At 46.9% G+C, this 18,098-nt stretch overlaps 1 protein-coding gene across 1 annotated transcript; it reads right to left on the bottom strand.

Annotated features, from left to right (window-relative positions):
* Positions 1-6,184: 6,184 nt before the first annotated feature.
* Positions 6,185-6,448, bottom strand: LOC124967585 (mitochondrial import receptor subunit TOM5 homolog). The gene has a single exon (XM_047530027.1). It carries the CDS (start codon positions 6,446-6,448, stop codon positions 6,293-6,295), a length of 156 nt encoding a protein of 51 aa, XP_047385983.1. The 3' UTR covers positions 6,185-6,292.
* Positions 6,449-18,098: the final 11,650 nt, after the last annotated feature.

The following is an 18,098-nucleotide window of genomic DNA, read 5'->3' as shown; positions in this document are numbered from 1 at the left end:
GAAGCCTGCGTCCACGCCCGTGGGCCGCCCCCCGTTCCCATCCGGAGTGAAGCCTGCGTCCACGCCCGTGCGCTCCTCGTTCCCATCCGGAGTGAAGCCTGCGTCCACGCCCGTGCGTCCCTCGTTCCCATCCGGAGTGAAGTCTGCGTCCACGCCCGTGTGCCCCCCGTTCCCATCCGGAGTCTCTAGGCATAAAACCGAGTTCACCGCTGTTTATCAGGGGACTATCACACTCTATATTACAAAACAGCGGGAAGTCTCTTCACCGCTTCACGTCTGCGGCGCCGCGTCTTCCAGGACTGCACCGGGTGCGCCCTCAGCCTGTGCGCCCACCCGGATCCCACACGCGTCCCACCGGTTCCACTCGAATCCCACCGTCATCCCTCCCGCGTCCCACCTGCGCCCGCTGGGCAAGACCTCGCCTACCTGCGGCGGGTCTCCAGCTCGCCTCGGTGGCCGCGAGCACCTGGACACCCGGGGCACCTTGCTCGCTGCACCGGTAGGCTGCCCCTCCTCTCCCAGGGCTCGGGAATGCGTGGCGCAGCCCGGGTGCGCCCTGGCCGCGCCGGAGCTCTCGCCGGCAGGTCGCGGCTCCAGAGAGGACAGGTGGCGGCGGCGGGACCGACCTGGCTGATTCAGCCCAATTGTATCCCTGGAGCCCAGCGGGGCTTCCCCGCGAGCGGCCGGTAGGCCGCGGCTTCGGTGCCAACGCAGGCCTGGGTTGGACGGGCCCTTCCACACGCCAGGTCGTACCCGATCGCGTCTGTATTAGGTCCCTTTCGTGTAACGGGGTCCCTTTATGATTTGATCATAACCCTTGCTGTTGGAACACTGGAGGCTTATTTTTAAACTGTTTTTCCTTTCCTTTTCTCGCTCCTCTGCTCCCCAACAGCGGAGGAAAGAGGTTGGTTGACTCCGCCGGTTACCAGTCCTTCCGCTTACTGCCCACTAAGCAGAGAAACTCCGGCCCGGGATTGGGAAAAACTCTCTAAGGACAGAGTTGAACATTAATTGTATCTACTAACACTTTCTGGAAAACAGCCCCCTATCCCCTTGAAAGCGCCCTGATCCGCTGGCAGAGAATGGCAGCCCTGTGCTGGAGCTGAGTCCCTGGCCTTTCTCCTTTGTTAGGAAGCAATGAAGCTCCTTGTTCTCAAAGCCTCGTTCTCGTCAGATCAGCAACCGGGGCAGGGGCTGAGCTTTCGGTATCACCTCCATCTTCTCGCCGGTGGCGCTGCCTGGGCACCGAGTCCCGGGATCCCTCAGCAGGTACATGTGCAAAGGGCCACTGCAGTTGGTTAGATTACAAATCAGCCCAGGAACTGGTGTCAGGGCTCAGAGCTGCTGCACAGCCCAGGACCCTACTCTAGGCCAGGGTCCAGGTGCACTGCGTTTCGAGTGTCAGCTTGGCCATCATGGGCAGGGGAAACTGGGCTCTGCTGGAGCCTGGGGAAATTCTGAGGGGGAGATTCTGCAGTTCATCTCTGTGGTGACTTTCCTGGGTAAGGCCTGTGATGAGTGACCAGGTGACTCAGGTCAGTGTACTGCTGTGTCCAGTCTTCCTTTAATGGGCCTCAAATGTGGGGGCTGCTTCATTTGGTGGTCTGGTGCATTCAGTAAGCTCATGGGTCTGGTTTGTCTGACATGAATTTGATTCTCCTGTGATCCATGTGCTTCTGATTAAGTTCACAGGTGGTTATTTTTATTAGTTTAATTTATCAGTTAATGCCTATGTTTATGCCTGGCAGATTGTGGTTGTTCACTTGTACAAACAAGGTACGCATTCTACCTTGGCGCTTGTACACAGAATGGAGGTGCTCAAAGCAAACCACTCTGTATAAAATAGAGTAACTCGGGGTTAGTAACTCTCTCATCTGAGAGCCACTGTTCTATTCATCCTGGAGTTATCCCGGGGTTTCGGTGCCGATCAAGGAAAATGATACGACCAGGGGATGCTCAGAGCACACCAACGAGCTTGAGAATCCAGGGAGCCGTCCTCCAGAGAGGAGGACAAGGGAACTCCCAGGAGCCTAGGGGATCTGAGAGGAGATTTTTTAGCAACAGGGCAAGCAGTCTCTGGGTCTGAGAGCCCCAAGAGTCAGCAGCAATAGGAGTCTTACAACCACAGGGCATGGCTTATCAAGGGGCAGCAAGAGTTGGGTGAGTTTCTAAGGGTTTGCACAAAGCATGCAAGCCATACGTGGATAAGAACCTGCTCCATTGGGCTATGTGTGAAACAGTGCAATGTGTAAAGCTGCACTTTGATGCTGGCTTTTGAGCTAAAGTATCAACCTGCATGGGAAGAGCCAAACTCGGGCGATTTTGGCTCATTCACACAGTGCAGTCCTTCACAGAGACCCAGATGCCCACCCTACTCCAGCTCCAGCTCCCTAAATTCAGTGAAGCCCCTTGGTCTTTCTTGCACTTCAAGTGGATCTAACATTCATGATTGCTTTCTAAGAAAATTTTCTAACTAAAAAGTCTTTAAGTATCGGGGAATTGTCACGTTCATGGTGGTGAATGTAAATTTTCCAAAATTCTAATTTCTGAGGGAAAAGTTCAAGTCTTATTATCGCGTCCCCTCTGGCCGCAGAGAGAGACACGACAAATGTCTGAAGCTTTGGAAGTTTATTGTGCACAGTCCCTCTCCTACGCTTCTCTTACTCCTAGCTTCTGCGCACTCCCAGCTTCCCTTCTCCCAGCTTCTTCCAGCTCCCGCGTACTCCCAGCTTCCAGCTTGGCTTCAACCTCCGCCTTCGCCGCTTCTTCCGCTTCTCCCTCTTCTTCAGCCCCCGCCGCTTCTGCCTCTTCCTCAGCTTCTCCCTACTCTCCCACCCACCAGGCTTATATACACTTCAACCAATCAGGGGAGAGTACACGAGATAAACGCGGACAGCTGCAAGCATAGGATGGGTACACGAGGGGGGCATGCTCTAGTCACATCGTTAACTAGCCAATCATTGGAATTCGCTGGTTGTTTACTATATAGCTGGCCGCTTTTGGCTCAGCGTCAGGCGCCATCTTGACCATGCCTAAGGCTGGGGGTCTCAGAAACCCCGACATCTTATCACTGGCAACAAACACTGTCAGTGGTTTTCCTTGAAATGGGGTCAGGTGCATGGATTATGGAGTTTGAAATAAATATATCATCTGCTGGGAATGGTGGAGCACATCTGGAATCCCAGCAGCTCAGGAGGCGGAGGCAGGAGGATCACAGCTTCAAAGCCAGCCTCAGCAACTTAGTGAGGCCCTGAGCTATTTACTTGGGCCCCATCTCAAAATATAAAATAAAAAGGGCTGGGGTGTGGCTCAGTGGTAGAGCACCCCGGGCTCAGCCCCTATTGATCGGTATAAGAAAGGCAGGCCCATTGAGCAGCTGCACCAGGTTGAGGTGGTCTCTGGGGAGTTCTCCTGTGGGCATCTCCCATGAGCAACTGTGACTCCTGCCTGGCTACTGACCCAGAGGGAATGTCCACTCCTGCTCCCAGGGGGATCCAAATTCACTAAGCGCTTCCCTCCCCTTCTGGAGGCAGGGGTCTGCTTCCTTTTCAGCATCAGGCTGGGTAGAGAGAATTGGTATCATTTAACAGTCACTATCCTGGCTACCCTTTCTGGGCACTTAGGGCTGCCCCTGGCAACCAATCTACAGTAGGCAGGGCAGGGTTGGGGAAGCTGGTGCCAGTATGTGTGGGAGTGGCTGTTTCTCAGGAATGTACTTGGTGTTGTCTGTCTTCAGAGACGGTGGTCGGTACCTACCATGGGCAGGCTTGACCTAAGTGCTGTAGGTACTAAATCTGAGTGCCTCTCTATGCCACTTGTTTCCGTTTCCTGTTTTGAAGAGGATGCCTGGGACCCAGCAAGGGTAAGTAACACCGTCCACCTCACTAGGCCATGGAAGGTGGGGGACTCACCTGTGATGGGTTGACAGGACTGGCTCCATGAGAAAGTTAAAGGCCAGACTCTAAGGGAAATGACTAAACAGACTCCATGTTGCTCTGAGACTCCATGTTATGTAGGAAATAAGCTTCTCCCATGGGAACACCCGCCTCTGTGCCCATCATCAGTTACTTAGTGTGACATGTTTAACAATACAGAATGACAATTCCTTTGAAAAGAAAAATTGCTCTCTTGATTCCTATTTCTCCTAAACAATGTTCCATGTGAACAGTGATTGTGTGGATGTTAGCAACCATTCTTTAGTTTGTACCTAGGTAAGGGTCATTTTGACCCACTTCCCCCTCTGCTGATGATCTCATGATATTAGTTTGTAATGTTGAATCACAGCAACAGACACTTATGATTGATGTGGTTTTTGGTGTAAGAACCTCTAAAACCTTGTGGTCAGGGCTGTTCTCCTGATAGCCATTTTGGGGGGCATCTTGTGAGACAGTCAGCTGGCCGGCTTAACAAAGACTCTCAAATTTGGACTTCTCAGTGGTGATCGGTCTGTTCTTAAGTTGACCCCATAACATTTGGAGGCCCCAGCAAGATCCTCGCTGCCTGGTGGCCAACCACTGCCCACCCCTGACCTGGGAACTCCTGCGGAGGGGAGAGGCCACAGCGGTGCTCCTAGGGGAAGGTCTCTGAGAGACGTTCCTCAGCCCCAGGCTGCATGGTGTGTGGAACCCTGTCCCAGGACTGGACTAAATTCTTCAAGAGAGTCACCTGTTTCTGCCCCCCCGGGACCAATCAGTCTGTTTCTGGTGGACCCGCATCTGGGGACTCTGAGGAAGGCTGGACGCAGCATTACTTCCCGAGTCTGGGACTGGCAAGACGTTGCCCAGGCCCTCTGGGCAGGAATCAGGAGTGGGCACTTACAATTGTCTTTGGCGTCTTACCTGTTCTGTGTTTGTCTTTTTCTGTTTTTTGTTGCCTTGAGTGTGGACATGGGTCGGTCTCCCTCGTGTTGGTCCTACACACCCTTCAACGCATATTGACCAATTTCTAAGAATTCCAGAGAAGGGCCGAGTCCACAGGACCCGCTGTGACATCTTTTCTGTCCCTCAATTCTGTGAGAGAGAGTGGCCAGCTTTCGAGGTCAGATGGCCTCCTCGGGGGACCACCAAATTGTCTTTGGGCAGCCTGGACATCCTGATCAAATGTTTTATAGTCAAATTTGGAAAAAAATAAAAGGTTAAGAAAGGTTTTTAACCATGTTCACTAAAGCTTACATTAAAATGTAAACTGCTGCCAATAGAAACTTCCAACTATTGCAGTTGGTCAACCAAAGTGCCAGGCTAACATTTTGATGGCTGCCATCCAAGAGACCAGGAAAACCGGGTAGAACAAGACCCCACCCTGAGGGGCTCTCCCAGGAGACCAGTGGAAGCAGCTCCCTTGCTGTCTCCTCAGGAATCTCCTTCAGGGAGGGATAGGGCACAACCTTGTCTATGTTCTCTTAGTTCTTTTTATCTCTGATGAGCGGGACCACATCAGGCCAAAAAGACTTAAAATTCTAGTTTTTTTTGAGTTCATCATTTTGATCTGGTGTGCCTATGTTAATTTTTGATCAGACCTATTTTTTCCAACTATAAAGTTTTCTTAATGCTTTGTTTCATTCATAGGCCAGTTTACAAGGGTTAACTCTCAATGTAATGGGTTTTAAAAAATGACTACAAGGTCTTTGTCCATCTGTTTATTTTATGTATATGTACACTGGTGTATTATCATGTCTACATATATTTGGTACCAAATTGACATGTGAGCTCAAAAATTAAAATAAAAAAATGGATCTAAATGCTTTTGATTTACATGATTTAAAAGGTTTTTAAATTGGGTAAACAAAAATGCGGCTTTCTTTTTTTTTAAATTTTCTTAATTGCTATGTTTATTAAAAATACAGACTAATACTTCTGTGATAAAATGTCATTGTGGGTGCTGACTTCATAAACATAATTGTAAGGGATTCTTCGCAAATACACTCTGGACAGAAGTAAAAATGTAAACAGAAATGACTGACAAGACAGTGCCATTTCAAACATAATCCCCTTATAATTAATAAAATGGAGTCTGACACTATTTACAATCATACCAACATTCACAGAGGCCAAGTATCATAAGCATAAGGGCACACTATAATTACAAGATGTCTTTTCATACTTTCCAAATAGTTGTATATTTTAGCTGTGAAGGTCAGTTACCATAGCCCGACTTGTTTTTAACAAGTAGAATTTTTATGTCCATTCAATGAAAGAGTCTCTTATGCCATTCGGGGCCCATTCATTTGCAGGAAGGAGGAGAGAAACTGTAACCAGGTTCTTTGTATCATGCATATGTACGTGATGTCCAATCTTCATATGCTGTCCAATTTCTTTAAGATAAATGGAGTGACTTGCAACAGGGCCACGTAGATGAGGAAGTTCCATATGGAAGAGATCACGTCCTCACGCATGTTCTGCTTCATCTCCTCCGGGTCCAGCTTCGGCGGGAGGCCCTCCATCCGGAACATCGTCGCTTTGCCTCACCAGCTTCCAGCCGCAGCATTCGGCTCTCCCCTCCTTACTCAAAAATGCGGCTTTCAAGTTACTAACACAGTTTTGTTTCCAGGTGGTCAAAAAAATTGTTAATTTTATAAAATGTCTAATATCCATTGTTTCTAGGTTTTTCTTCAACAGGAAAGAAATGACTGATATGCCCCAATACACTGATAATTTAAAAATAACTAAATTAGATTTAACATATAGGGGATTGATCATGGATGTGTTTGTTAGAGACATCTGATTGGTTTATAGAGCTAAAATGGTAACTGTCAAATATAACATCAAGTATTCTTAACTCCTTAAAATCCACAGGGTAACATACTTAAAACATTTTTGGTGTTTTTATAAATTGGTAAATAAAAAGAGGATTTAAATTTACTTTGTGTTACCACTAAAACATTATTACTAAATGTCTTAACAGGTATTATTCTATATAAAGTGTCCAAAAGTTTCAACTGTATTTAAATAGAGTTCTATAAGTAACAAAGTATTTCATTGGATTAAAATGGAGTAATTTATATAAATTCAGAAATTTAATTTTTTTTGTTGTTTCAGAATATAAATTTTAAGAAGGGGATCAGCAGATTAAAACATTACAAAGTTTTAGATATAAAATATATTTAGTAAAAAACATTTCTAGGTAAAAATGTCTTTATATTATAAAATAAAGTTGTAATACATCTAAGTAAATAGCAAGAGGGTCTAATTAAGAGATTAAAGAAGTGTAAATTAAAGGTAAATTTTAAAAGGTTTATTTGTATATATAAATAACATAGCAGTTAAAACTATTCAAGGTCTTTTTTTCCTAAGGTCAAATATTAATGTACTGATATAACCCAAAATTCAGTATATATGCCAAAATGATCAGTAATTCTTAAAACATTAACTCTTAACATTGTGTCTGTTAAGTTTTATTCTCTAGAGTAACTAGTCTTAAAAAATGGGGGTTTGTACAATTCTGGTTAAACAGCAACTGTTATTTTAGAGTGTTGTACTACATTACAAAGTCTAAATTTTATTTAAAAGTTAAATATGGTTAATATAAAAACATCAAGGCAATTATGATTCTAATTGGACCTGAACCTTATGTTACCTTCTACACTGGGACAAAAATGTAAATGTATTTCTAATAGATAATGAGAGCCTGATATGTTTAGATGTTAATATCATGAAACATTTTACCACTTTATTACACAAAAGGAAAGTTAAAACTCTCAGCTTTTTAGATGTAATATCATATTGTGTTAACTAACATTCATATAGACTTAGGAAACAATATATGAAAAATTTATAAAATGGTATTTAAAAAGAAGATAAAGACCAGCTTTCAGAACTTGACCACTTTACCTAAGATTTATGAAGAGCCCCCTTTACATGAGTTAAGGCCCTGCCTCCCACCTTACTATATGTTACAGTGGCTCCAGAATAAGCCAGACTTCAACTCATTTAAAGTTACATTCAAAAGATTGTTTTTTTTTTTTTTTTGGTTGTAAAATTACTGTGATCTCAAATGGGATAAAATTACTGTGATCTCAAATGGGATAAAATTACTGTGATCTCAAATGGGATAAAATTACTGTGATCTCAAATGGGATAAAATTACTGTGATCTCAAATGGGATAAAATTACTGTGATCTCAAATGGGATAAAATTACTGTGATCTCAAATGGGATATAATACATAACTCAGCCAAAATTCAAGATAGCTATTACACAACGAAATATGCTTTCACTGTTGTTGATTCCATTTTGTATTTTCCTTGTAAACTCTGTAACTGTTGACTGATTAATGTTTTACAGAGGTACTGCTTCAAGAACAATCTAAATTAATTAATGAGATAATAAGCTGTCATCTATAGGACAGATAATATAGACCCTAATTAAATAAAAATGGGTAATGACTATAATGTCATAGACATAAAACCCATATGTCATAGACATAAAACCCAGTACTCTTACTGTATGACTGGGGAGACTGACTTGCTAGATGTTTAAGATCAAGATGTAAAGATTGTAATTAAAATAAAGGGACCAAGAAAATCAGTATTTGGCTCTTGCCCTCAGAGTCAGCCTAACTCAGGGAACAAGAGAACTTCTCTAAGGAGTTTGCAACTCTGGACCACATGAGCTCCCAATCAGGGAAATTGATTAGAGCACTAGAGGATAAAAGGCCAATCAGTGCATCTGTTGCAGAGGAGGGTCCTTGGAAAAGGGAGATATCCCTAATTCTTCCAAAGGAAGACACCTTGTCAAGGAGACCCCACCTAGTGAATGGCACTAAAGGAGCGAAGAAGCTGCTCTCAAGTTCCCCAAGAGTGACCCCTGTGGGAACTCAGCTGACTCTTAACAACAGATAGAAACAAGGTCAATTTGACCAGCTTGATCTTAAACACCTAGCAAACAGTTAAAACCAAAACACAGTCATTCCTGGACATTTTAAAAACAAAACAGTAGTTATTTTAATGTAACTGAAGATGTACACTTGTGTTAGCCCCAAAATAAGTAAAACTGGAGGTGACAAAGAAGATTCTTAGACAAAAATGCCTGATAACTATCAAGAAAAACTGCTAGAGTTATAAGTTTTTAATCAGTTTAAGGCCTACAGATCTTTCTAACCTCCGATACAGGTAGACTTAATCAATGTTTGCTAGTATGATTCTCTAGCCCTAAGTACAAAAATATAGGGATCTCTACTAAACAAAGAGATTATGCCAATAAAAAGATATTTTACAAAAATCATATGGCATTAGGTAACTTAATTAAATGTTGTGTTTACATTCCTGATAACTCCAACAATGTTAAAGGTTTACAATTAAGTCCTTATTCTCTCCAGCCTTGTTAGACTTTGTTGCGCCTTTTTATGTGAACAATGTCTGAGCTCTTCTACCTCCTGGTAGAGATTATTAATTTCTATCATTTTCATGATATTCAATGACATGTTCCATGTTATTTTGTACTCATGGTTTTTGTTTTTTTCATAGAACAAGACTTTTACCCCTAAAAAGACCTGATTTCTAAATGGAATTTTTAACTGCTTGCCCCACCCCACATCATCCCTTCTCACCTGGAAGCTGCAAGAGCAGTCATCACCCTTTTTCCTTACAGCAGTAAAAAGTCCCTAAAATTGAGGGATAATAATAAATATTTTAAAGACAGTCAATATAGACAGGTAATTGGGTTAAATTACAAAAATAAGGGCCAGTTTGGGTCCAGAAAGTTGGAGGCAAATGACCTCTGAGAGAATTAGGGATATCTCCCTTTTCCAAGGACCCTTCTCTGCAACAGGTGCACTGATTGGCCTTTTATCCTCTAGTGCTCTAATCAATTTCCCTGATTGGGAGCTCATGTGGTCCAGAGTCCTCTCAGAGGTAGAGCTAATGCTTCCAGAGCCCTTCCTCCACCCTTACCAAGAACCTACTCCTGTTTCAACCTGTTGTTAAGTCTCTCCAACAGGTTCAACTTATGAGAGAACCAGCCCCAAGAGACCATTTCAGTCAACGCCTATTTCAGTCAAAAGGCTATGTCTACATCAAATGACTCCAAAAGGCAAATTCCCATGGAGGGGACCTTACTCACAACATGGACTCATCACATCTGAGTTATGGCAACAGAAAAATGGACAGCCCTGAGAAACCTCAACCATCATCTAAAGATAAGACTCAAAAAGTGTTAATCATGTTTTTTCTCTTGCTTGAACTATGTCAGGAATAACTTCATGCTTGGTCCTTCAACTTTTTGAGATTACAAAATGGGATGAATTCTGTGTTACTGTTCACATCTTTCCCCAGGTGTACTATTATGATGGGGAGGAAAAAAGGAAACATATGGGACTCACGCATTGATCTAAATGAGTGGCCCCTGTCTTAGTTCCTCCCCTAAGCCAGCTCCACAGCTGTAGGGACCACTACACTCAATACAAGACACCAAAATTTCAAAACCTTAAGTAGACAAAGAGATCTAAGCTTAAAAAAAAAAAAAAAAAAAAAAAACTCTGTAAGCCAATTAAAAATTCACCTGCTGAGGTAGTTTTACAAAACAAAAGAGGGTTAAATTTACTGTTTTTAAAATAAAAAAATTATGTATGGCCTTAGGGGAGACCTATTGTTTCTATAATAACCACTATAATTATACTCAGGTGTAATTCGTAATAGTGTATCTTTGATTAGGAAAAGGCGAAAAAAAAAAAAAAAGTGAGAAAAAGCTAAAAACCTGAGAAAAATTGATACCCAAATCTGTTCTCATGCTCCCCCTGGTTAACTACTCTAATAACCACAATGGTGAACCCTCTCATCCTAAGTATGTTGGGACTTGTAATCTGGCCATGCATGATAAACTGTTCAACTAAATATGTTAGAGATAGAATCCAGTCTGTTAAGCTTATGGTGTTGCACACTCACTATAATCACCCATGTACTAATGAATTGATTTGATTATGTAAAACCAGTGGGGAATGTGATGGGCTTACAGATCTGGCTCCATGAGAATGTTACAGGCCAGACTCTAAGGGAAATGACTAAACAGACTCTAAACAGACTCCAGTTTGCTCTGAGACTCCATGTTATGTAGGAAATAAGCTTCTCCCATGGGAACACCCGCCTCTGTCCCCATCATCAGTTACTTAGTGTGACATGTTTAACAATACAAAATGGCAATTCCTTTGAAAAGAAAAATTGCTCTCTTTTGATCTCTATTGCTCCTAAACAATGTACCATGTGAACAGTGATTGTGTGGATGTTAGCAACCATTCTTTAGTTTGTACCTAGGTAAGGGTCATTCTGACCCACTTCCCCCTCTGCTGATGATCTCATGATATTAGTTTGTAATTTCAAATCATAGCAACAGATACTTATGATTAATGTGATTTTTTGTATAAGACCCTACAACCCTTGATGGAGGCTGTTCTCCCAATAGCCATTTTTGGGGCATTGTGTGAAACAGTCAGTCGGCCAGCTTAATAAAGACTCAAATTTGAACTTCTCAGTGGTGATCGGTCTGTTCTTAATTGGTGCTCCATACCATCACCCACATAGTCCAGCTCAGCAAGCTCTGGACCTGCACGCTCCTCCCAGCTGAAAGCCACTGCATGTTCAGAGAACTTGCTCTGTGCCAGGAGTGGACCCTGGGCTCCCACACCTGGGTCACTTGCCAGTACTGCTGCAGGGGAGACTGAGGCACACAAAGGTGAAGTCACTTGAGGCACTAAAGGCAGGTCTGTTAGGACTCAGGAGGCCTGAGGCCAGACTGCCTGTGTACCCTAGGGGCCTCAGAGGAGTCAGACTGTGCAGCTGCACCACTCAGCAGTGCTCAAAGGCAGAGGGAGGGAGGACCCTGAGTAAGCAGGCTGACCACCCCAGCCCTGCTGTAGAGCTGACTGGCTGGCTCCATCACTCCTCTTCCCACTCTGCAGTGCCAGTACACCCCATCACACGTGCCCTGGACAAGGCAGCCGTGGTCACTTTCAGACCCTCCAGGCAGGGGTGGGTTCTGCAGGATACCACAGAATGGCTGTCTCCCTCCCCTCCCCTTCCTTCCCAGCATGTGCATCTATCAGGAAGTGTGGAAAGATCCTCAGCTGAACCTTGGGGATTCTGAGGAAGGCAGTGCAGCAGCTGCCTTCTGCTCTCAGCCCCTCTCCTCAGAACCCCAGGGCTCCTATGCCTGTCCCTGGGCTCCACTCGGCCACACTTCCCAGGAGAGGGGAGCACTCCACGCTTCCAGCCTGGCCCTCTGGGGAGGCTCAGACTCAGTTACAAATCTGTCCTGCTAGCTGACAGGAGCAAGTGCTTTTCAGGGATGACCTCAACTCCCTGAGCAGATCCTGTCAGCCCAGATCCTGAGCAGGCTCAGTCTGCTCTCTTGTGGGGTGAGGTGGGAGGATATCAAGACTTCCCCTCAGGTTGTGCTTTCCTCTGACCTGTGGGCCTGTCCTCTGTCCCTCTGACCATGCACTGCCTGGGGGCCAGCGTCACACAGGGGAACTGTCTGTACAGGTGAGTTCCTTTCTTGCAGGTCCACAGAATGCAGAGGGCAGGATTGTGTCCCACCATCTGGGCCAGGTTGCAGTCTTCAGGGGTCTCCTCCCTTCCAGGGCCCAGGAGCAGCAGGGGCTGAGTGCACACAGGGGGAGGACCCTTGCTGAGGCTGGGGAAGGCTGGAGGGTGCCTGTGGTGAGAGGCTGCCTGAGCCCCCCTTCCTGGGCTCTTGCCCACAGCTGACTGTGGTTCCCTCCCAGCAAGCCCCTGACCATCTCAGAATTCAACAGCTCTCCATTCCCCCCTCCCACCGCAAACTCAGGCTGCTCAGTGGGAAGCTGTCACTTATCCCAGAATGTAGGGAATCTTGAGGGCAATATCTACAGAGCTGAGGGACATTCTCATGATGTGCATATTCACACTGTGACTCTGGGTTCAGAGGGAGGTGAGAGTTTCTGTCTCGGTGCACCAGTGGCTAGTGAGAGGCTGTTTTCCTTTCTTAGACAGCAGGAGTAATAGGAGGTGTTTCTCATAATTATGTGCATCAAACACAGAAGGATCAGATACCTGTAGTTCCAATTAAGGAGGCCTTAATGAGGTCTCTCTAATATCTCCCAGACTTCACCCACATCCCTGCTGCTGCATTTGCACAGAAGAGAAAGCCCATTTCTCCCAGGTCCCTCTGGGCTCACCTGGAGACTGGGTATCTGACAGAATTGTCCCTTCCATTGTTGGCCTGTCAGTTAGCAAACAGTAGTACAGCATAGATTACATTACCTCCAAATGAAGCATGCTACTTACAAGGATTCACGTGAGCTCCACTCTGTGCCTGGCATGTTCAGACAGATGCAATATTGTTGACTATTTTCTAGATATTAATAATTATACTTTATTTCATGACAAATTGGTTAAGGGTCTTCTAATGCCATCCTAACACGGCACAACTAGATCATCCAGTATTTCAATATTAAGGTAAGTTTCTTCTTTTTTTTTTGTTTTTAGATGCTATTTGCATTTTGTGCATAATTAATATAGGCCTATAGAACTTTTAACAGGATTAACAGAAAATTAACAGAACAGAAAATAGACTGCAGAGAAAAATGGCAAGATGGACATGTTTGCCACATGCTGAGAAAAGGATGTGCAGGGGGGCTGTCACCTGCCCTCATGTGCGCAGGGGTAACTGTGCTCCTTGAGTTGGACAGCCTGGGCTCTGCCAAGTCCTGGCTTCTGACCAGCACTGGGACTGGGGATTCTTTAGCATCTGGGGACACAGGGACGTTCACCTGAAGGAGGTCTCACCAGCTGGGCCTCTTATTTAGGGCTTCCATGAGATTCAAATCAGGGGCTGTCCCAGCAGCCCTGGGGGAAGTGCCAGCTCCCAGTAAGAAGGGCTTTCACCACAGTGGCCCCTGAGCCAGGTGTATCCCCACAGCAGGGCACTCTGGGCCAGGCAACTTGTGGGAAAGACAGGCCACATGGTGACTGGGAGGCCTTGGCTGTTGGGGAGCACAGTGCTGCACACACAACTGAGAAAACCAGACTGTGAGTGTGTCAGGGGTCCTCTGACCCTGGCTGTGAGGGATGTTCCTCAGGAACGTGACAGATGGCTTCCAGAGAAGTGGTCGTGGGACTCTTCTTCCTGTCCCAGACTGCAGTGGGCATCCTGGGCAACTCTACCTTCCTCTGCTGTGCTGTGCTCAGTGACCTCACTGGGAACAGGGTGAAACCCACAGATCTGATTCTCAGGAACCTGGCCTGGGCCAACTTCATGACTCTCCTCTGTAAAAGAGTCCCTCAGACAATGGCGGCCTTCGACCTGGATCATTCCCTAGATGACATCGCTTGTAAACTTGTCTTCTATTTCCACAGAGTGGCCAGGGGGGGTATCTCTTGGCTCCACATGCCTCTTGAGTATCTTTCAGGCCATCACCATCAGCCCCAGTAACTCCAAGTGGGCGCAGCTCAAGGTCAGAGCCCCTAAGGTCATTCGGCCCTCCCTGTGCCTGTGCTGGGTCCTGCACATTCTGGTGAACATCCTCATTCCCATCAACGTGATGGACACAAGGGGCGGGAGAAATATCACTGGGATGAGGGATTTTGGTTATTGTGCTGTCAGCAGTCCCAGGAGACAATTTGCTACATTATATTCAGCCCTGTTGCCCTCCACTGATATCCTGTGTTTGGGACTCATGATGTGGGCCAGTGGCTCCATGGTGTTTGTCCTGTCCAGGCATAAGAAGAGGGTCCAGCACATCCACAGGTCCTTGCCTTCCAGGTCTGTCCATGAGAGCAGGGCCACCCACAGCATCTTTGCCCTGGTGAGCAGCTTTGTTGTCTCGTACTCGACCTCCGCCATCTTGACCACATACATGGCTCTCCTGGATGGAGCCACGAGGTGGTTGGTCCACACCAATGTGGCAATGGCCACATGTTTCCCAGCCTTCTGTCCCTTTCTGCTCCTTAGTCACTACACCTCAGTTTCCAGGCTCTACTCTGGATGCTGCTGTCAGTTGACAAGCTGCCCAGGCACAGTCAGAGAGCTCTAAGGGTTATGCTTCCTGACCTCCTTCAATTTCCTGTTTCTTCTGGTTGATGGATGGTGTCATATTCCCAGCAAGAGCTCCTCAGGACATGTGCCCATTGCAGAAGGTCCCATCCATCACTGGTTGTGAAGGAGTCTGGGATCCTGGCAGTGCCTGAGTCATAATGCAGACACTGATGCAATTTCTCTCCATGGTCTCCTTGGAGAATGAACATCACAGTGCTAGAGATCCAAGCTCTGGGGCTACATGGATGGTAGCAGTTGTGGTGAGATTCCACGGGCTGGGGTGTCCACCAAAGGTCTCCTCTGTAGACACAGGTTAACCAGAATGGGCCTGCAACTAGATCAGTGTCCTAGAGGTGGGACGGACTGCCAGGCCCCACAGGAATCAGGAATAAGTGGGACTGGAGATGATGTGGAAGGAACAGAGTGGCCTAGGAAGCCTGAAGCCATGCCAGTGTTGTATGCTGCAGGGGATTTACTGTCAGATGAGAGACTGCATTCCTCCATCCCAGAGGCCAGGCAGACCTCAGTCAGAAGTACACTGTGTCAGGATGGAATGACTCTTCTGGGTCATACTTAGGACAACTATGAGCTAAAAATGGTCAGAGTTGAAGGGGAGAAAGTAGTCAGACTGGAAGTGCTGGGAGACTTCAGACCCAGTCCTGGGGAAGAGGGGTTCAGGCGAGGCTGGGTGTGGAGTGGAGCAGCAGCAGAGGGTTGTGGGCCCACGACAGGGGCCAGCATGAGGTCAGACATGAAGCAAATTGGTGCCTCCAGCAGAAGGAGTATCTGGTGGCCAGAGGTGCTTCATGTCTGACCTCAGAAGGAGACTTGGGAACCCTGGGCAGATGCTGCCACCACTGGGATCTCTGACTCTTCTTGTGTCCACAGCTGCCTGACCACCCTGTAGCACATGGACTTTCCAACTCCTCAAAATCTCTCTCCCTTCTCCCACTCCCATTTATGTAAACATGTTATGATATTCTCATCAGAAGCTTTGGATTAATCACACGAAGATACTTCCTTGCACTTCAAATTTTTGTTTTTATTGAAAAAGTTCTAGTGATAATGTTTGTCAGTGTTAGAATATTTTTGATTCATCATTTGGTTATTGATGTGCAATTAATGAAAACATTTAGTAATGTTAGAAATACAGCAATCAGTGAAGTTGAACACTCACATTATCTTGTAAATGCAACTCCATGAGAGATGGGTGAGTGACTGGGTACCTGTTTAAAGGAGGTTTTCTTGATGTTAATATTTACAACTGTCCCTTGTCCCTTGTCCCTTGTCTAGTGTACTTCAGTGTAAGGTCTCCTGGTGTAATTCTGGGTGAGTGAAAACTTGCTTTCTGTCATCAGTGTAGTGTGACCCTTGTGGTGGTGCAGGGCAGATGCTGCAGGTAGGACCCTCATGAGGCTTCCTTCCATCTCTTTCTGGTATGCAGCCAAGGTCATAAATTGGCTGAGTCAGCCTGTGTACTCAGGATCATAAACATCTTGTGTCATGAATCCACTGATGTCACCTGTCACACTGTGCCTTCTTTGTCTGGCCTGTGTATAATAAAGGCCTATGGAAATGGCTCCAGAGGCTGGGGTTGGGACAGGGTTGGGCCTGGGGCTGGGGCTGGGCTGGGGCTAAGCTGGGGCTGGGACTGAACTGGGACTGGGCTTGGGCTGGGGCTGGGCTGGGGGTGGAGCTGGGTTGGGCTGGGGCTGGGCTGGGGCTGGGCTGGGATTGGGCTGGGACTGGGCTGGGGCTGGGGCTGGGCTGGGAGTGGAGCTGGGTTGGGCTGGGACTGCCCTGGGGCTGGGATGGGACTGGGCTGGGCTGGAACTGGACTGGGCTGGGACTGGGCTGGGGCTGGGGCTGGGCTAGGGGTGGAGCTGGGTTGGGCTGGGGCTTGGATGGGACTGGGCTGGGCTGGAGCTGGGCTGGGCTGGGGCTGGACTGGGGCTAGGGCTGGGGCTGGGCTGGGGCTGGGCTGGAGCTGGGCTGGGTTGGGGCTGGGCTGGGGCTGGGCTGGGCTGGGGCTGGGCTGGGGCTGGGCTGGGGCTGGGCTGGAGCTGGGTTGGGCTGGGGCTGGGCTGGGGCTGGGCTGGAGCTGGGCTGGGGCTGGGCTGGGGCTGGAGCTGGGCTGGGCTGGGGCTGGGTTGGGGCTGGGCTGGGGGTGGAGCTGGGTTGGGTTGGGGCCGGGGCTGGGCTGGGCTGGGCTGGATTGGGCTGGGCTGGGGCTGGGGTTGGGCAGGAGCTGGGTATAAGGATCTCTTGTGCTATTCTTGAAATTTCTTGAAAGCTTGGAATCCAGTCAAAAAGTAGACCAATCTTCTTCTTTATTATAAACTGATGGGACATCACCTGAAATACCCCCAATAAGTAAAAGTACTGTGGGAGTCTTTCCTCACAGACACAAAAATACACATGGAGACACACATGTCTCATCTGCAGAGACTACATGACCAGAACACCCCAGGGTTGTCCTTCTCCCCTTGACCATTGTGGACAATTCTAATAATCCAGCACACATCTTACCTTTCCAAAAGGTCCCAAACAGCCTGTGCAACTGAGGTATATCATGGTCTCCTCCAACAAGTCCTTTCAAAATTCCAACCTGACCCAGGTGTGGGTATGCACACCTCCAACCCCATTGGCTTGGGAGGCTGAGGTAGTAGGATTGAAGCTTCAAAGCCAGCCTCAGCAACTCAGCAAGATGCTGTCCCAAAAAATCAAAAGGGACAGGGGATGTGGCTCAGTGGTAAAGTGCCCCCTGGGTTCAATCCCCAATATCATGCCCCTGAAAAATCCAACCTGACAATGCCTCTCTAAATGAGTCTCTGCTTTCCCCAGCTTTCAACTTAATACATTTTCTATTGTGCCCCTACCTTCTAAGGACTGAAGAAGTAGGAACTCTAGAGTCCTGGGATCAATGAAAGTGGTTGTCCTATGGACCAAATAGCTACTCATCTGACATGGGACTGGTTTGAGCCTAAATATCCAGAAGAAAGTTAAGACCACCACACAGACCAAGTGCAACTGCATACATTATGGCTCCAGTTAGTCCTGCCATGTTGTTTGGGGAGTTTTTAATTGTCTTCTAATC

The sequence above is a fragment of the Sciurus carolinensis genome, chromosome 16 (assembly GCF_902686445.1).
Source record: "Sciurus carolinensis chromosome 16, mSciCar1.2, whole genome shotgun sequence".
Classification (NCBI taxonomy): domain Eukaryota; kingdom Metazoa; phylum Chordata; class Mammalia; order Rodentia; family Sciuridae; genus Sciurus; species Sciurus carolinensis.
The sequence above is the reverse complement of the archived record's forward strand: the minus strand, read 5'-3'. Positions and strand labels throughout refer to the sequence as shown.